The 20,334-nt window shown below is 47.8% G+C and overlaps 2 protein-coding genes across 2 annotated transcripts; one reads left to right on the top strand and one right to left on the bottom strand.

Moving 5' to 3' along the window:
* Positions 1-745: 745 nt before the first annotated feature.
* LOC121330559 (stannin-like) lies at positions 746-4,683 on the top strand. The gene is made up of 2 exons (XM_041277162.1): positions 746-945; positions 3,428-4,683. The coding sequence occupies exon 2, from the start codon at positions 3,542-3,544 to the stop codon at positions 3,803-3,805; it is 264 nt and encodes an 87-aa protein (XP_041133096.1). The 5' UTR covers positions 746-945; positions 3,428-3,541; the 3' UTR covers positions 3,806-4,683.
* Positions 4,684-7,103: 2,420 nt separating this feature from the next.
* Positions 7,104-17,856, bottom strand: LOC121331127 (thioredoxin domain-containing protein 11-like). Its single transcript, XM_041278339.1, has 12 exons — positions 17,434-17,856; positions 16,447-16,663; positions 15,110-15,207; positions 14,220-14,349; positions 13,967-14,060; positions 13,220-13,332; positions 12,876-13,076; positions 11,367-11,985; positions 9,898-10,043; positions 9,529-9,641; positions 9,243-9,323; positions 7,104-7,645 (listed from the first exon to the last, which is right to left on the bottom strand). The coding sequence occupies exons 1-12, from the start codon at positions 17,556-17,558 to the stop codon at positions 7,417-7,419; spliced, it is 2,166 nt and encodes a 721-aa protein (XP_041134273.1). The 5' UTR covers positions 17,559-17,856; the 3' UTR covers positions 7,104-7,416.
* Between the last annotated feature and the right edge of the window lie 2,478 nt (positions 17,857-20,334).

Below are 20,334 nucleotides of genomic sequence, written 5' to 3'. Positions count from 1 at the left end.
ACCATGTCTGTTTTACACAGAGACACGCCCCCGGTGGAGCTCCTTAATTCGGTGCGGCGCTTACAATGGCTAAAGTGAACTTTAACGAGACGGGTGTGACTTATTCCTTGTCCAATGCTGCCATCGTGTGGTCATTAGGCAGAACTGCTGGTTCTAGTAAAATAAACTATTTCCACTATAGCCAGGCGAGCGCTGTGTAACACAATAAAGCTATCGCTGAATTTCACTACCTGCACTACCCACTGTGAAGAGCAGAGGGCACCCGCTTCACTGCGCCGCGTCTGCGCTCCATCTAAAACCCTTTTATCGGTCTCAGTTCTGTACATAAATGAATGTATAATGTATAAATTAATCTCTATTTGTTTCTAAATCCATAATCATGCTCTTATTTTAACGTGTTTTTTTTTTTTTTTTTAAATAATGTGTCAATCATCATACTACAGGTCACGTAGATTTTCTTAAAATAACAACAAAAAACGTCACGTTGTTCGTTAAGCAGTGTTGTTTTTTTTGGGGGGGGGGGGGGGGGGTTGAGCCCCAGTGTGCAACCTCATTGCTGATTGGCTAATCTCTCCCTGTCGCTCTTTTGCTGATGCTTTTTATTTCTATTTCATTGGCTGACAGCCTCGTCTATCACACCCGTTATTGTATTTCTTGCAATATGAAACTAATGAGGGGAGGGGGGGTAGGGTTATGTTAATGATCGCTTCTCCGAGAGAGAGAGAGAGAGAGAGAGAGAGAGAGAGAGAGAGAGAGAGAGAGAGAGAGAGAGAGAGAGACACACACACACACACAGAGACACAGAGACAGACTGGCTCGATGTGTGTGTTTTCCTCTGCTTGAAGAGTTGACGGGTACGTGAAGGCTTTTTCACCCTGACAGAAAGCAGCTCGCAGTGTGGAAGCACCGCTGCTGGCTGTGATCAGGGATTCCCGCACCGCCACGGTGAGCATTACAGTTTCAAGCGTGCTTATTCGTTTATTTATTTATTGTTTAATGCAGCAGGGGTGAGGAGGTTTGCTTTTGATAAACCGATCGAGAAATCGCTTCTCAGAAGGTTAGCTTTCTAAATGGTTATTTTGTAATAAGGCAGAACAGCAAGCGGCGGTCTCACTGTTCTCGTCAGGGTTGTTTTGTGTGTGTTTCTGAGCTCATGAGTGCAGCTGTGTTGTGACGTGTCTAACCCCCCCCTGCTGTATTTTGTATTGTATTTATACAGGGTGCATGCAGCGGACCGGATCGTTACAATGGAGCTGTAACAATACTGCAGTGGTCTCTCTCTCTCTCTCTTTTTATTGCAGAATCGACTCAATGCTACGGATTTTTTAGGACAGCCATGTGCAGAATGCATAGATTCATTAAAATGTGTTTAAGATGCTCACGGCTGGGCTGTGCATTGCACGCCTAATAAGACCTGTGTTGCTAATCTGTGTAATATGGGTTCGTGCCGACAGTCTGTTCAAAATCCTGGCGTTTTACAAGCGCGACAACGGCATATACATCGTTATGTGTCGCCTATAATCCATAGGCTTCGAGATAATATACAATATAGCTGCAAGCTCATTTTCACAAGTTATCACATATCTAGGGACAAAAACTATTTCATTTTTTAATGTGTTTGCTGCGTGATGTGACCGTTGGAGGTGTTTAGCAGGTGGTTATATAATATCGTATAGGAATGACGTGTGCTGTGTAAGTCAGATAGTCCGGGGCTGGCAGTAAGACTCCCATTGCATAGCAGTTTGATCCAGTCTTGGTTTTAGACCCGTGCTTGTTACCCACACACTGTGGCTAGTCAAACTCCTGTTAAAACCAGTGTAGATGAAACAGCTGCGCAGAAACAGTGGATTGTTGGTTTGGGACAGGAATAGACCCGTGGAGCACCCTTTACCACATTCTCAATTATTCCATAATGTGCGTTTATCAGGAAGCGCGTTGACGGCCCTGTTAGTTTACATTCCCCGAAGGTATGTGTGACTCTTGCTGAGCAATCGATATGCACATCCCAACCGCAAGTGACATCGGAAAACACATAGCTGGGACAAGAATTCGTGGCTGACAGCGTGTGAAGAGCCCTCGTACAGGGCGTGGAAGATGTTTCCCATGTGCAGCCAGCATGGCCTGACCCTGAATCAGTGAAGTATGGGATGTTTCCACTCCGGTCCCCATGTGGCACAGTCACAGGCTGGCGGACATCAGTTAGTAATGAGCATTCAGAAAGCACAAACAGAGCCAGGCTGGTGCTGTCAGCAGACTCAGAGACGTACAGTCGTTTCGCAACAGTGGCTCAAAAACCTGACTTCTCCGCAGTTTTAGGGAACTGCTATATGTATCTATCTCTGGTCATGCTACTCAGTCATTTGATTCCTATCTAAAGTCATTTTAAAACCCTTTGTGGCCCCGAGCTAATGTGAATGAAATAAATATGTGGGGTGACTGGAAATCAATAACTCCTATTCTCCAGATTGGGAGCCTGGAGTCTGCAGTATCCATTTGCTTTAATTGTGTTCTTGTAGTTTGTGTTCCTGTTTAGTATTGGTGACTCAGCTGCTCCCTGTACAGCACAGCTCTGGCATAGCGGAGTGGAGGAGAGGCAGCCTGCTGGGAATGCCTTCCAGTGATTTCAATCCACTTCTCTCTGTACATTCCCTGAGAATGTTGGGATCCCATTCTGTTAGTGTTCATGTGCTTCTGTGTGCCTGTATGACATGAAGTGACACCCCTCCACCGGACAGCGTACGCTGGTACATGCTGCTTGGTAGCCACTTGTATTTTTAGTTTTAGCAGCAAAGGAAGCTGTGTCAGCAGCTTCACCAGCTTCAAGCAGGAGGTGTGTTTCAGTGTTGCCGCAGCTCAGGGTTCAGCTGGGTTTCAGTGTTGCCGCAGCTCAGGGTTCAGCTGGGTTTCAGTGTTGCCGCAGCTCAGGGTTCAGCTGGGTTTCAGTGTTGCCGCAGCTCAGGGTTCAGCTGGGTTTCAGTGTTGCCGCAGCTCAGGGTTCAGCTGGGTTTCAGTTTTGCCGCAGCTCAGGGTTCAGCTGGGTTTCAGTGTTGCCGCAGCTCAGGGTTCAGCTGGGTTTCAGTGTTGCCGCAGCTCAGGGTTCAGCTGGGTTTCAGTGTTGCCGCAGCTCAGGGTTCAGCTGGGTTTCAGTGTTGCCGCAGCTCAGGGTTCAGCTGGGTTTCAGTGTTGCCGCAGCTCAGGGTTCAGCTGGGTTTCAGTGTTGCCGCAGCTCAGGGTTCAGCTGGGTTTCAGTGTTGCCGCAGCTCAGGGTTCAGGTCTGTTTAATTGTAGTTCTCAACAGAAGCAGAACTCTTGGAAATTATTCATCTCAATGAGCTTTATTAATTAGGTGTGCTTGGTTTACAAACAGTTACAGATTCTGTCTTTTTGTTTTCTTCCCTGATTTAATTTCTTCTTCTCTATTTTCCAGGTTTCTTTTCCAAACTCGTAACCACTGACTTCCACAAGCTCTCAAGCCCTGGGTGTCTGTCCCCGGTTCCCATTCCAACCTTTTTTCCCTGTTTGCTAGTTTTCCGGGCCGGTCATGTCGATTGTGGACCACAGCCCCACCACGGGCGTGGTCACTGTGATCGTGATCCTGATTGCCATCGCTGCGCTGGGGGCCTTGATACTGGGCTGCTGGTGCTACCTGCGGCTGCAGCACATCGGCCAGTCCGAGGATGAGGAGAGCATCGTGGGGGAGGGGGAGACCAAGGAGCCCTTCCTGCTGGTGCAGTACTCTGCCAAGGGGCCGCGAGTGGAGAGGAAAACCAAGCTGACCCCCAATGGCACAGAGAGTCACAGTTAACTGTGAACCCCACGACCCCCGCTCTGCCTGTCCCAAGCAGCGCTGTGAAGATCCAAAGTAGCTTTCTTTCTGGAAGACTCTGTTCTCCCTTGACTCGAATGACAGATTCTCTAGAGGTGGGCTGACAGTGCCTAGTGGCTTCGCAGTTTCAGAGTTTATAGAAGGAAATGCCTGCACTGCACTGCCTGGACGAAATAAATAAAAAGACACTCCAGCATTTCTGCAATTCCTTTTGAATTGAACGTTCAGCTGAGTCTAACCTTTTGATGAAGCTACTTTCACTGCTATAGCAGCTGTGTAACCTGTAAACTGCAGAACGAAACGCTAAGTAGGGAAAGCAACATATCTGCCCTCGGTGCATTGTACTGTTCCAGGACCTGCTGCTTTTCATTGTTAATGAAAACGAGGCAGGAGGCTGTGTAACCGGAGGACAGTTGTGTGTTTGTTATGTTGTTCTAAGGCTGGAGTGATGCCATCAAGATCGTTTTCCAATAAAGCCGATGCATCAATTCATCGACATCATGAAAGAGTAACATAAAATAGCAGTAATGCACGTGGAACTGTGGATTACTGTGCAACAGTGCTAGTAAAGGGTTACAAACTGTTCGACAGATTAAATTACATCAGTTTGTGCATATACTGACAAAACAAAATATTTACTCATTGTCTTACCTTGTCCAGGTTGATTTGAGCCAGCCAATGGTCAAAGCAAAGCCCACTGACTAAAAAAAATGAACACATTTACATACACACACACACACACACATATATATATATATATATATATATATATATATATATATATATATATATACACATGGGGAGAAAGTCTGCACTGAAATATAATAAATGCGTGCCGATTGGGGGAAAAAAAAAAAAAGTTCCCTTTGCAAGAAGGGAACGAAATTTTGGAATTGGTCTTTTACTATCGTTCCAACTAAGGTATAACAAACTTTTCTTATGCAAAACCTTTAACCAGAAAATGATACGCAGGATTGACTGTCAATATTGTTGAAACGATACACAAGACTGACTATTGATAGAGATAACGATACGATGCACAGGACTGACTCTCGACAGCGATAACGAAACGATGCACAGGACTGACTCTCGACAGAGATAACGATACGATGCACAGGACTGACTCTCGACAGCGATAACGAAACGATGCACAGGACTGACTCTCGACAGCGATAACGATACGATGCACAGGACTGACTCTCGACAGCGATAACGATACGATGCACAGGACTGACTCTCGACAGCGATAACGATACGATGCACAGGACTGACTCTCGACAGCGATAACGATACGATGCACAGGACTGACTCTCGACAGAGATAACGATACGATGCACAGGACTGACTCTCGACAGAGATAACGATACGATGCACAAGACTGACTCTCGACAGAGATAACGATACGATGCACAGGACCGACTCTCGACAGCGATAACGATACGATGCACAGGACTGACTCTCGACAGCGATAACGATACGATGCACAGGACTGACTCTCGACAGCGATAACGATACGATGCACAGGACTGACTCTCGACAGAGATAACGATACGATGCACAGGACTGACTCTCGACAGCGATAACGATACGATGCACAGGACCGACTCTCGACAGAGATAACGATACGATGCACAGGACTGACTCTCGACAGCGATAACGATACGATGCACAGGACTGACTCTCGACAGCGATAACGATACGATGCACAGGACTGACTCTCGACAGCGATAACGATACGATGCACAAGACTGACTATTGGTAGCGATAATGAAACGATAAACAGGACTGACTATTGATAGAGATAACGATACGATGCACAGGACTGACTCTCGACAGCGATAATGAAACGATGCACAGGACTGACTCTCGACAGCGATAACGATACGATGCATCACTTCAGCCTTCAATTCTTCAGTCACAGCGTGTCGATGTCCAGCCAACCAGTTATTTTTCTTTATTTCTGAGAACGTGTGTTTACAGAATCGTCGTGTTTTTAATGCTCACAATAGCTGGTGTTTTTAAGAGAACCCTGCTAGGTTTGGAGAACAGTAGCTGCTGTTTTTTTCTGCTAAGACGCTGCCCTGCTCTTACCCTCCAGGACTCATGAAGGATGGCTGTGGCATGGTTTCCAGCCCCACTATCTGGAAGGTCCTTGGGGCAGCTGAGCAATAACATCTCCTTTTACAGTGAGAAAAGCATGTTGAAATGATATTACAGTAAGATAGATGAGAGTATTTTGTTTTTATATTGATGCTTTTTCCAATGAAACGCAGTATCTTTGCTGTTGTTCTTAACTGAGAGATGACCAACGTGGTCTTATTTTGAATGAAGTTTGAACTCAGAGTCATTGTTAATAAAATCCTTCCTATTAAGCCCCCCCCCCACCTCCGAATTACTGAAACTAACAAATCTGATGTGCACTCATGAGGAATGTGAACAAGAATACTGAAGGACTGAAACTATTGGACTGCCTGCTGCACTGTGAGATCGCTACCAGTTATGGTGAACTTGTTTAAAAAGCAGAAACTGCCAGGATCGTCCACCAGGATTTATTTTAATTGAGTTTTCATTAAGAGATGCATGAACAAGAGAACAGCGTTGCTTTAGCTGAAATGAGCATGTGTAAGTTGCATTGAGGAAAATGTGCATGTAAAAACCTCATGGACTTCTCTGTGTGTCAGCGCTGTTAACCCTTTACCTGCTGGCAGTCTCCGCAGCGCTGTTAACCCTTTACCTGCTGGCAGTTTCCGCAGCGCTGTGTTTCCCCCATGCTGGGGCTGTGTAGCGAGAGTTTAGTCTGCTCCATGCAAGTGCTGCCCCTCTCCATCTGCTCTCATGATTCTGTGTATCTTCAGTAACTTAATAAAACTTTGTAGGTACTTTCCACATGCTTGCCAGTCATTTCTGTTCTATTACAGGCTGTTGCGCTTGAAACGCAGAGCATCTGAATGGCCATGCTTCTATTTCCTTCGCTCCACTCTTCTGCCAACATCACCATTTATTATATTCACCATGTAGGCATCATCTTTATAAAAAGCTGAAGACACGCAAACATCTCAAAAGCCAAGTAAATTAACCCACAGTTTAACTTGTAAAAAAAATAAATATAATAATAATCTGCCCAACATCTGATGTGTAAACAAATGCAGCATTTATATTTACCTGAAATTATTAAAAAAAAAAAAAAAAAAAAAACAGATTCTTCTTGACTGCAGGGAAGTGTTGCAAAAATAAATATTATTATCATTATCATCATCATCATCATCAAGTTCTGCATAATTTCTAGAACATTAAAAAAAAAAATAAGAATGTGTCAATGACAATTACCTCCAGAGGAAAAAGAAAAAAGTACTTAATGATCTTCAGAAACATACACAATTAAAAACGAGTGCAGTTCTAGTAAACCACATTAGTAGCCGATTGTAAAACTGAGATGGTGTTGGGAGGAGTCTGGCTGCGTCTCCCCCTCCAAATTCATCCATTCAGCCAGGACAAACCCCTTGAGAGTCACATCTCATTTACAAGGGGGTCCCTCCTGGTGTGTGTCTGACCCGCTGTCCAATGCGGACAGGACCTCCTCATGATCAGCCCTACCCCCCCCTCTCCTGCAGCGTGTTCTGGGGCAGCAGGTCCTCGGACTCTCCCTGGCACGTGTCTGCCCTGCTGTCCGATGGAGTCGGGTTCTGCAGCAGCGGTTCTTTCTCCCGGTGGAGAGCCGAGGAGGAGGAGCGGAGCAGGCTGGAATGCCGCTGTACGAATCGGACCAGGTTGGGGAGGGTGATGGGAGCGTCTTCGGGATACTTCACGCTGAGGTGTTTCCTGAACAGTAAATAAAATGAGGGTTATTTACTTTATTCAGCCAGGACAGTAACTCCAGTGCTTGATTCAGGTATTTTGCTCCTGGAGCCCTATGTATGAGGAGCATCAGCGCTCTCTGAAACGCAGCTGAACCCTGGCTGTGTGAGCGAGGAGCCGCGCCGCTCTCTGAAACGCAGCTGAACCCTGGCTGTGTGAGCGAGGAGCCGCGCCGCTCTCTGAAACGCAGCTGAACCCTGGCTGTGTGAGCGAGGAGCCGCGCCGCTCTCTGAAACGCAGCTGAACCCTGGCTGTGTGAGCGAGGAGCCGCGCCGCTCTCTGAAACGCAGCTGAACCCTGGCTCTGTGCAATGACTGTGTTGGGTTCCTGCTTTAATTCTGTGCTGACAGCACCACAGGGGGGAAAAAAAAAACAAAACAAACAAAAGGCTTTTAGTTTCGTATTTGCTAACCTTAGTTATGTAAGAGAGCCATTGTGATTTTCAAAAACAATGTCATTACTCTGACTGCAGAAAGCATGCACAGGGCTGTGTGGAGCTGCCGCAGGCTATTGAACTGGCATTCTGTAACCAGCCACTTAAACAGGGTGCTAATTATTACACTGCAGTGCACAGCAATACTAGACTCCTCCACAGTAAAGCTGGCCTGCTTTGTGACTGAGCATCTCTTATCTCAGTGTCTGCAAAGAGAGACGTCACTCTGCTTCACCTCTGCTTGATGAATGCCACTGGCTTTATGCAGCAGGGACAGACTCGTGACTGTGAATCACATCCACCTTACATAACAGGAGCGATGCTTCTAAAACAGGAAGCAGAGCAAGAGAGAGAGAGAGAGAGAGAGCGTGCACGTGATGGAGAGAGAGAGAGTGGGCAGGAGAGAGAGTGAGCATGCGTGATGGGGACAGAGAGTGGGCGGGAGAGAGAGCGGGCGGGAGAGAGAGCGGGAGGCAGGCACTGACAGTTTAAGGATGTAACTCAAATAAAGCTCTCGCCTGACATCAGCAGTGCCCCTGTTGTTAATAATAGCCTCCCTTGTGGGAGCTTGTCTGTGCCTCTGGCGTGAATCATTGCAGCACAATGCCTGCTGCCAATGCATACAGCAACGAGCACAGCACAAAAGGCTTTGATGACATCTGTCTTAATTACTAAAACAGAAACCAGTTAGAGGCCTTTTCTTACAGTTTGAAAGTGTGAAAATAAATCCATACAATAACAATAAAGCTCTGAGGATAGCAAACAGGAGAGGAGAGCAGACAGCAGAGAGGAGAGCAGAGAGGAGAGCAGACAGCAGAGCGAGGAGAGAGGAGAGCAGGAGTCCAGATAGCAGAGAGGGACTCCTCTGGATTGTTTGAATATCACCTAGTTCAAGTGTAACAGCGCGGGGCAGGTTGCAGGGTACAGCTGATCACTAATTCAAGTGTAACAGCGCAGGGCAGGGTGCAGGGTACAGCTGATCACTAATTCAAGTGTAACAGCGCAGGGCAGGGTGCAGGGTACAGCTGATCACTAATTCAAGTGTAACAGCGCGGGGCAGGGTGTAGGGTACAGCTGATGTCCTGATCTATAAAGTAACTCTCCCCTCAGGTAAGCCATGTACATTACCTGTTGCTTGGGAAGAACAGAATGGTTGGATAACGGTCCACCATAAACTCCCACGGGAGATCATTTTTGGCAGCATTTATTCTAAAAGAATAAAAAAAAAAAAAAAAGTTAACATTAATAGCCCCAGAACTCCCTCCCTCGTTAACAGCCCCAGAACTCCCTCCCTCGTTAACGTCCAGTCGCACGGACGGCATGTTAGTTTGTAAAAGGGTACGTGTGTGGAAAAAAACATTTTTAGATGATAAGGACACTATGTGTCCCTGTGTGTCCTCGTCCTGCCTCATACCTGCACACAGCCAGTCTCTGGTTGGACAGGGAGAGACGGGCCAGCTGGATGATGACGTGATTGAGAGCGGAGCAGAAACCACACCACTGAGTGTGGTAGAAGAGGAGGACGTCCTGCAAGCAAACAATCCGTAAGTACAGGCAGGGAAGAGCTTCCTAACACAGCGCCCCCTGCTGTGTGTTTAAAACATACCTTTCATTAAACCAACCGGAGCGGCCCGTTTAAAACACACCTTTCACTCTGTTTCCATTGAAGGATCCGTTTCACTCGACAAGTGAACGTTAAATCGGTCATCAGTACCAGAAAACGAAACCACCAATGGGCTGGCAGCTCTTTCTCTGCCAGGGTAAGAGAATCATTAAAAAGCACCTTTTCAGGGTCCATCACGGTTCTGTGGAATGTCCCAGTGGTCACCGTGGTGATTAAAGACTCTCCCACAGGCTCCTGCGCGGCCTCCCCGACCAGGTGCCTCTGCAGCGGACTGTAGGGGGCGCTGTAGTTCTGAATGAAGGACTCTGAAACGCAACAGAAACAGCCAGATTGCTATGTGCTGCGTAAACCAAAGCTCTGTAGTAAAACCGGTAATAAAAACGTTGTTTAGTTGAGTACTAATGCCTCTTAATTCTTGCCTATTGCATTTGCATTTGTTCTGTCACTCTTGGTTAATTTGATTTTGAATATTGTTTACCATGCATACTAAACTCTTTCTACAAAAGTGTTCCTTTTCGACCACATCTGCAATTCGATGTTTGATAACATGTCATGCACAATTCGTGGGAGCTCCAAGTATTCTGTTAGACTATAACCTGGCACAGCTCAGTTAGGAACCAGCTGCACCGTCTTCACTGCTGTCAGGAAGGAGTAGAAAGACAACACCTCTAGGTTTTGTTTCCTGGTACATACCCAGCGTGTTCTAACATTACCACAGACACACAGCCCCTTCCAGGCAGGAACATACCCAGCGTGTTCTAACATTACCACAGACACACAGCCCCTTCCAGGCAGGAACATACCCAGCGTGTTCTAACATTACCACAGACACACAGCCCCTTCCAGGCAGGAACATACCCAGCGTGTTCTAACATTACCACAGACACACAGCCCCTTCCAGGCAGGAACATACCCAGCGTGTTCTAACATTACCACAGACACACAGCCCCTTCCAGGCAGGAACATACCCAGCGTGTTCTAACATTACCACTGACACACAGCCCCTTCCAGGCAGGAACATACCCAGCGTGTTCTAACATTACCACAGACACACAGCCCCTTCCAGGCAGGAACATACCCAGCGTGTTCTAACATTACCACAGACACACAGCCCCTTCCAGGCAGGAACATACCCAGCGTGTTCTAACATTACCACAGACACACAGCCCCTTCCAGGCAGGAACATACCCAGCGTGTTCTAACATTACCACAGACACACAGCCCCTTCCAGGCAGGAACATACCCAGCGTGTTCTAACATTACCACTGACACACAGCCCCTTCCAGGCAGGAACATACCCAGCGTGTTCTAACATTACCACAGACACACAGCCCCTTCCAGGCAGGAACATACCCAGCGTGTTCTAACATTACCACAGACACACAGCCCCTTCCAGGCAGGAACATACCCAGCGTGTTCTAACATTACCACAGACACACAGCCCCTTCCAGGCAGGAACATACCCAGCGTGTTCTAACATTACCACAGACACACAGCCCCTTCCAGGCAGGAACATACCCAGCGTGTTCTAACATTACCACAGACACACAGCCCCTTCCAGGCAGGAACATACCCAGCGTGTTCTAACATTACCACAGACACACAGCCCCTTCCAGGCAGGAACATACCCAGCGTGTTTCTCACAATGCCCCGCTCCTGGTCCAGGACATGGTGCACCTCATCCTGAAGGTTCAGCACAGTGGCAAACCCTGTCATGCTGGCATTCTCGGGGGCGCCCAGCCTCCTGGCAAACTCCCAATGCAGCCCCGAGTCCAGCAAGTAAAAGTGCAGGGTCTTGTTAGTCCTACACTTGAGCCCTGTAACAGCGCTGTGTGCAGAAGCAGAGCCGCAGTCCTCAATGTGAGGCAGCACAGAGCGCCCTTCCTGCTGCTGCTGTGTAGAGGAGCCCTTGCTGAGACCCCAGCAGCAGGCAGTGTAGTAGTCCAGGGGGCTGGAGGAGCTCAGGACATGGCTGCACTGCACCTTCCCGGAGATGGGCTGTGTGAAGGAGTCCTCTCGGAGGTACAGCGAGTCCAGGGAGGGGCAGGGCCGGGGCCCGAGGGACTGGGAGAGACACAGCTCACAGACATTATGAGTCCTGGAGGCGGAGAGCCAGTGCGGGAGAGCCAGCGTGTTGCAGCAGGGGGCTCTGCTCAGGGAGCCAGGCTCGCCCCACACTGCCGGATCCATGAAGCCAGGCCAGGACGAGCCATTGCAGCTGTGATACTGCACAGCAATCTCTGCCACCTGCCAATTCAACAAAGACACAAGGAACAGATTATTCTTTTGTAACAGAACCCATCTCCCCTCCCCATATGCTAGGAAAGATAGCAGGGACTCTGGGCTAGTTCTCAGATAGATTTACTCCAAATCCTATTTCTAACCCTGTGGAGTTCCATCTCTCCCATCACTCTGGGATCAAGACCTGCTTGTTTCAATCACTGCAATAGGAATTTACTTTTAATCCGGGCTCTTTTGAATGCCACAGTGGCAGCGACACCACCGCTGGATTAGAAATGCTGCTTGCATTCTAGAAGGCTCGAGCTGCAACTCACAGGGCTTCAAGAGATCAAACAGAATCGCAGACTGATCAGGAACAGCCAAGCAGCTATGAGACGGCGAAATGTTCTCAGAACCAACAACTTCCTTTAAACAGGATCACACAGAAATCAAACCCCACTTCTGTACCTGGTTGAAGTGCATCTGGAAAGAGACTGCTGTACATACAACAGAGCAGAACTGCGCCCCTAGGACAGTCGTTCTAAAGGAGCCAAGCTTACTCTCAGTCCTACATGTCTGTTTGCATGCCTGACTGACCTCCAGAATAGATTCATCTTCCCCACAATAATTGCCCTCAGAATTACGACTGTCATGAAGCAATCCAGAGGACGCTGACTGACAGGTCGTTTTCAGAAACCCATTTTCTGATTCAGTTTTCCGAATACACTCGGTTTTCCGAAACCTTCATTTCAACTCTCTTCCACAGAGGACTGGTTCATCTACAAACTCACTGCATTGAAACATGTCTCCCGCATTGGGGACGAAAGGAGGTGGAGTATGGCTAAAAATCCCAGTGGAGCCTCTATGAGGAAGCAGCTGGCTCAGGTGAAGTGCTCAGCAGTGACTGGTCCCCTCACCTCCTCCACGAGGGGCTGGCTGGGGGCCAGAGGGTCGAAGGGCACGAAGACGAGCAGCACGGCCCCCTTCCTCAGCTCCTGCTCTAGAGAGCGGCTCTTCCCCCCGTGAGGACGCAGCCAGCGCACCAGCTGCTCCTGGTGCTCCAAGGCCCACCGGCAGATGTTCTCTGAGGTGAAGTTCAGCTGGTGGCTTGGGAACGTCTGCAAGAACCAGAGAAGACAGTGTGAAGCACATCCCCAGAGCTTAGTGTCTGCACGCTTCTTCTGTATTTGTGTCTCAGCAACGTGTGGTTTTGAAAGGAGTGAGCAGTCCCAGTTTCGAAGGCTGCTTTCTCGTTACTCACCAGAGACGTGTTGAAGTGTCTGTGCATGTAGACTGTCCCGGGAGCGTCCAGTGAAATTGCTTTTGCCACCTCCTTACTTGTTATCACCCCAAAACGCACGACACCCTGGAAATCTGAAATCACAGAAAGGAGGTGAGAGAGAGAGGTGCAAGCAGCTCTAGGGAGAGCCCTTTACTTCACACCAATTCTAAAAGAAATGCTTCAATAAGAAGTGCTAATGTTGCATGCCACTGCAGATGTAATGTACATGATTTCATTTTATTTCTAAGTCATTTATGGACCAACCTTCTGAGTGGTGCATTCATCCTACATGATCCAATAACACTCTTCATATACCCTGAAGAACAGAAAATGCTCATTGGCTGATTGCGTGTAACCCATAGTAACCTCATCAGTTGTGCTCACATTGTGAAGCCCTGAGACCCTCCTACAAAAACCACTGTGTCAGATAGCATTGCTTCAGGCATTTCAAACAGCATCCCTGAAAGAAACACCACAGTGCTTTAAAGGGACAAACACACGGACACAATGCAGACTCCCCCTTCATAGGGGTTACTCTGCATTTCAAACAGCATCCCTGAAAGAAACACCACAGTGCTTTAAAGGGACAAACATACAGACACAATACAGACTCCCCCTTTATAGGGGTTACTCTGCATTTCATTGGGAGATTTTTTCACCTGCTTGGCTTGGGTGCAGGACTAGCACAGGTCTCCTCATTAAAGCAGCTGCAGACTGGCCCCTTACCTCTCCTGAGAGCCTGCAGAGCCGAGGCGAGGAAGGTCAGGTACCCAGGGGGCTGTGGAGAGGCGTTGAATTCAAAGTACCCCAGAACCCCTGGCTGAGAGAGCAGGGAGCAGGGTTAGTACTGGGGTCACTTAATTTCCTAAGCGTGTAAACTTTGTGTTTGAACTTCTGCTCGGTGGCAGTATTTGTTTTTTTGTGGGCTTAATGAAAAAAAAAAAAAAAAAAAAAAAAAGAACTCAAGAAAGAAAGACACCTCATAATGAGACAAGAAGTTTTGTAGTCCGGCTCGGGAAGGAACGTATTGGAGAGGAGTGATCACCCTGCGAATGAACTTCTCCACATAGGCAGCCGTGATGGGACCATTGTACTCAATGGGGCCGAACCTGTGCAAGGAGACACAGATAGAGAGATAGAGAGGGGCACAGTGCAACTCATAGGACTCATTCAGGTACACAGCAGGTACTACAAACCTGTGCAAGAGAGAGAGAGACAGAGAGAGAGAGAGAGGGGCACAGTGCAACTCATAGGACTCATTCAGGTACACAGCAGGTACTACAAACCTGTGCAAGAGAGAGAGAGACAGAGAGAGAGAGAGAGGGGCACAGTGCAACTCATAGGACTGTCATTCAGGTAAACAGCAGGTACTACAAACTTGTGCAAGAGAGAGAGAGAGAGAGGGGAACAGTGCAACTCATAGGACTCATTCAGGTACACAGCAGGTACTACAAACCTGTGCAAGAGAGAGAGAGAGGGGCACAGTGCAACTCATAGGACTTTCATTCAGGTAAACAGCAGGTACTACAAACCTGAGAGAGAGAGAGAGAGAGGGGGGGGAGGGGGGGGGGGGGCCAACACAGTGTCCGTTAGTAGTCCCCTGACAGTAAGTCATGTGTACACAGCATGTACTATAAACACGTGCTTTCTTGAACAACAGCCGCCGCACAGCCCCCCCCCCCCCCCCCCCCCCCCGCCCCCTTGTGGAAGAGAAACACCTTGTAAAAATATCTATCCACTTTGCTAAATCCCATGTTAGTCACTTCATCGGGGGACCCAGGTGTGACCAGCCCAAACTGCAGTGCAGCTCCAGTCTCATTCCCACTCCTGCAAATCCCAAAACCGCGCCCCGCTCTGCTCCTCCCTCACCTTCTGTGGTACAGGTGTATGACAGGATAGTGATAGAAGTTATTCTGTTTCCTGCATTTCCCTTGGTTCCACCAGCAGTTCACAGCTACAAACTGCACCTGCATAGAGAAACCACAGTGTTATAGGAGCACTCCACAGCTCCACCAGGGCAAGCACATCAAACACCACAGCACTCCACAGCTCCACCAGGGCAAGCACATCAAACACCACAGCACCCCACAGCTCCACCAGGGCAAGCACATCAAACACCACAGCACCCCACAGCTCCACTGTGACAAACACATCAAACACCACAGCACTCCACAGCTCCACCAGGGCAAGCACATCAAACACCACAGCACTCCACAGCTCCACCAGGGCAAGCACATCAAACACCGCAGCACCCCACAGCTCCACTGTGACAAACACATCAAACACCACAGCTCCACCAGGGCAAGCACATCAAACACCACAGCACTCCACAGCTCCACTGTGACAAACACATCAAACACCACAGCACATGAAGCATCACAGCAGTGCTCTACTGTTCACACAAGAACAAGGGGCTGATTGTTTTCAAAACTTAAAGGATCCCAGTGATTGTGCCTCAGCACCATGACTAGGCTCAGTTTCAAAATCTTGCAAAGCCAGTTTAACAAGCTTGGGCGAGGGATCAACAAAGCTTGCAGAGAGTAAACTATTGAGGTCAGGTGGAGCCCTGATGGAATTCCTTGTGCTATTAAAGGGGCCGCACACAGAACATGCAGAAGCCGCTCTCCAAGGTGAACTCCGAAGCATAGGACACACACTGGACTACAGGTGGAGCCGTAGAACACACACACAGTTTGAGAACAATGCTAATAGAGGACCTGGGATCCCTGGTCTGCATTACTGCTTCACCATTCAGTCCTTCAGGAGAATTTCATTTCTACCCAACAGGGATGTAAGGCTTCTACTGGACAGCAGTTTGATCTAGTCCTGGTTTTACTAGGTGTTTAATAAGACACACCTGAGCTTGCAACTATACAATCAAGCTCCTAGTAAAACCTGGAATGGGGGAAACTGCTATGCAATAGGAGTTTTACTTGCATCCCTGCCTCAGATCTGGGTTTAACAATCATAAGTGGACTAGCCCACATCAAAGCCCTAATCTGACTTACAAATAAGTATTTGGATAATCTTCATAATTCAGTTGCAAAATATGACACTATAAATATATTAGCTGGTAAACAGCTCGAGTTAACAATGGCTATGTCATGACTAATGCTATATACAAATGACTGATCAAATACAGCACATTCAATGTGTTGTTGTGACTGGCGTTGTATCACCCACGGCGGCAGTAAACAGTTAGTTACCTGCTCTGCCAGCTTCCTGGCAACCTGCTCGATCTCTCCTCTGGCAGAGATGGACTGCCCGCACCAGGGAGCGTAGAAATAGAGCAGCGACACCTCGGAGGCGCTGCGCAGCGACTCCGCCTGGTCCAGCTGCCCGAGGTACAGGTCCACTACCGGGGAGCCGGGAGAGAAGAACCGCGCTGGCGGCAGAGCGGGTAACACAACCTGCTTCGTCTCACTGTCGAAACAGAGTACGAGGTAAGCAAGGCAAGTTTATTTAAAAAAAAAAAAGTCAAAACCCTAAAAAAACCCTTAAATTATATATATATATATATATATATATATATATATATATATATATATATATATATATATATATATATATATATATATATATTCATATAAACACATGGAAGCTGTAAATGCATGATATGGCAAGCCTCGTCTGAGGATGCGATGACGCCCCCTACCCTATCCCATATTACGCAATAGGAAAAACACAGTATTTGTTAATGTGTGCAAATCTACTTTTGTGCATCTTATTTTCAAAATGTAATGCATGAAAGGGTTAAAACTGACGTCCATTGCGTGGTATCAGTGATCGCAAATACAAGAGAGACACGTCGCCACTCAGTCACCGATCTTCGGCGTCCTGTACACGACCAGCAATTGATCGCTTACTGGCAGTGTTGGCGAGGTTATAAAAACATGTATTTATGTAGTCAACTGGCGTGTTAGAAATGACACGATTAAATATTACAACTGTGTGTTATCCTGCACTGGAAAACAGTGTATAAGTGACAGATAACAACACGAACCCAGGTACCTTGTTAAATAATGAATCGTTCCAAGGTGTGTGGTGTTCATTGGTGAGGGTTAACCCACATTTCACAGCTACAGCACTGTCACTAATATTAAGCACAATAATGTTTGTGTTCGTGTGCACCTTTCTTTCAGACCCCTTCTTGTGATATACAGAGAGTACGCGAAACTGAGATCGTGCGTTACCTGCAGGTGAACGTTATTGCAAGGATCAGGCAGCAACTCAGCACGATGGCTCCGCACAACAATGCAGGTCTCCGGGCCATCTGATTCACCACCTGCCGGAGAGAGCCCTGCAACCGGAGCAGCATTCCGAGCTCACCCCGTCACTCCCATTTATAAACACCGGACAGGGGAGGGGGGGAACTAGGCCCCTTTGGCACAGCCCGCTTTATTTGAATAGTGACCGAATCCAAGCCCTCAGAGCCCGAAGCGTATCGGACAAACCCCGCTCTGCCACGTACTCCCCAATGCTTCCGCCTTGGCTGGAGCAGCAAAGCAGTTTTAGGGTTGACCGCTGAAGTGCTTCTTAGGAAACAGAATGTAAAACAGAGTCGATGATGGTTGCAAATAGCAGCCTCTTAACTACCGCGACAGTGTGTTACGTACTTTTGAGATAGTCCCAAACTACAACTGGGCCTATTTTGATAGGCTGTTAAAAAAGAGAGTAGAGCGACTGCTTATTGGATGAAAAACGCGCTGCAACACAGTCTGGGTAAAAATGTAGGCGTGGGGAGTTACCGCATTACAAAAAATATACACGCAGAACAACGTGCGCTTTACACACCGTCACTTTCAATACAGTGCACGTTCGCAGAGGAATGCAAAACTGTATTGTTGCTAGAAATTAAACTGATGGGAAATGAACTGTAAAGGCATATGATCACCCCTTGCATCAGAAAAGTAACAATAACCTTCGAAAACCTGCTTAAAACAGCGAGGAAGCTTAACTTCAGTCAACTCCTTGGGTTAAGATTTTAACTCTTTGTTGTCCTGGGTGTAACAGATCCAGTTCTAATTGACACCAGGTGTGGTGCAATTACAAAAACACAAGAACCAGGAGCCCCACACTGTGCAGCATGCCTTCAGGAACGCAGGAGCCCCACGCTGTGCAGCATGCCTTCAGGAACGCAGGAGCCCCACGCTGTGCAGCATGCCTTCAGGAACGCAGGAGCCCCACGCTGTGCAGCATGCCTTCAGGAACGCAGGAGCCCCACGCTGTGCAGCATGCCTTCAGGAACGCAGGAGCCCCACGCTGTGCAGCATGCCTTCAGGAACGCAGGAGCCCCACGCTGTGCAGCATGCCTTCAGGAACGCAGGAGCCCCACGCTGTGCAGCATGCCTTCAGGAACGCAGGAGCCCCACGCTGTGCAGCATGCCTTCAGGAACGCAGGAGCCCCACGCTGTGCAGCATGCCTTCAGGAACGCAGGAGCCCCACGCTGTGCAGCATGCCTTCAGGAACAGTAACGTAACACGTGGTGTTCATTTCACTAGTAAAACAAGGCTACACACGAGACAAAGGTAAATTAATCTTTTAATATTGGCATTGTTGGTCAATACAGTTCAATGCCAACAGGCATCAGAAATGATTATGAGAATAATCAATGCTGGATCAGCAGGCAAATTTTAACACTTATACAAGATTTTTTTTGTGACGTTCCTACAACACCCCTTTATTCCCAAATCTGCAAAAAAGAAAAAAAAAAAAGAACATAATCTGTTGACCTCCTGAACACTGTATTAAAAACAAAACAAACAAAAAAAAAGCTTTGGGAATAAAAAGAGTTGCGTGAAGTCGTCTTGTTCCACTCGCTTCCGTTTCATCAAGCAGCTCAGATGCACCATTTAAAAAAAACCAAACACCATCAATAAAATCGCCCGTCTACTTTTTTATTCAAAACAAGCGGATACATTCTATATGAAAATGTAAGCGGTGGCTGCATTTACACTGAACAAAAATTTAATGTAAAGGTGTTGCTCCCATGTTTCATGAGCTGAAATAAAAGATCCCAGAAATCTTCCATACGCACAAAAAGCTTATTTCTCTCAAATTTTGTGCACAAATTTGTTTACATCCCTGTTAGTGAGCATTTCTCCTTTGCCAAGATATGCCACCTGTCAGGTGGATGGATTATCAAGAAGCTGATTAAACAGCATGATCATTACACAGGTGCACCTTGTGCTGGGACAATAAAAGGCCACTCTAAAATGTGCAGTTTTGTCACACAACACAATGCCACAGATGTCTCAAATTTTGAGGGAGCGTGCAATTGGCATGCTGACTGCAGGAATGTCCACCAGAGTTGTTGCCAGAGAATTGAATGTTCATTTCTCTACCAGAAGCCGCCTCCAATGTCGTTTTAGAGAATTTGGCCTCACAACCGCAGACCACGTGTAACCACGGCAGCCCAGGACCTCCACATCTGGCTTCTTCACCTGCGGGATCGTCCGAGACCAGCCACTCGGAAAGCTGATGAAACTGTCAGAAACCGTCTCAGGGAAGCTCATCTGCGTGCTCGTCGTCCTCTCCAGGGTCTTGACCTGACTGCAGGTCAGCATCGTAACCGACCTCAGTGGGCAAATGCTCACCTTCGATGGCCACTGGCACGCTGGAGAAGTGTGCTCTTCACGGATGAATCCCGGTTTCAACTGTACCGTGCAGATGGCAGACAGCATGTATGGCGTCGTGTGGGCGAGCGGTTTGCTCATAGCAATGTTGTGAACAGAGTGGCCCATGGTGGCGGTGGGGTTATGGTATGGGCAGGCATAAGCTACAGACAACGAACAAAGCTGCATTTTATTGATGGCAATTTGATAATGCAAGACCCTATGTCGCAAGGATCTGTACACAATTCCTGGAAGCTGAAAATGTCCCAGTTCTTCCATGGCCTGCGTACTCACCAGACATGTCACCCACTGAGCATGTTTGGGATGCTCTGGATCAACAGCGTGTTCCAGGTCCCCCCAATATCCAGCAACTTCGTACAGCCACTGAAGAGGAGTGGGACAACATTCCACAGGCCACAATCAACAGCCTGATCAACTCTATGCGAAGGAGATGTGTCGCGCTGCATGAGGCAAATGGT

Source organism: Polyodon spathula, chromosome 18 (assembly GCF_017654505.1).
Source record: "Polyodon spathula isolate WHYD16114869_AA chromosome 18, ASM1765450v1, whole genome shotgun sequence".
Taxonomy (NCBI): Eukaryota; Metazoa; Chordata; class Actinopteri; order Acipenseriformes; family Polyodontidae; genus Polyodon; species Polyodon spathula.
This window is presented reverse-complemented; position numbering and strand designations above follow the sequence as displayed.

What these genes read in the sequence shown, in the direction of transcription:
- LOC121330559 (XM_041277162.1), top strand. Translation starts at nt 3,542, where the DNA reads ATGTCGATTGTGGACCACAGCCCCACCACGGGCGTGGTCACTGTGATC.
- LOC121331127 (XM_041278339.1), bottom strand. Translation starts at nt 17,558, where the DNA reads ATGCTGCTCCGGTTGCAGGGCTCTCTCCGGCAGGTGGTGAATCAGATG. An exon ending in GCCAGCCCCTCGTGGAGGAG is followed by an intron (nt 11,986 to 12,875) that starts GTGAGGGGACCA and finishes TTGAATTGGCAG; the next exon opens with GTGGCAGAGATTGCTGTGCA. An exon ending in CAGAGACTGGCTGTGTGCAG is followed by an intron (nt 9,324 to 9,528) that starts GTATGAGGCAGG and finishes TTATTCTTTTAG; the next exon opens with AATAAATGCTGCCAAAAATG.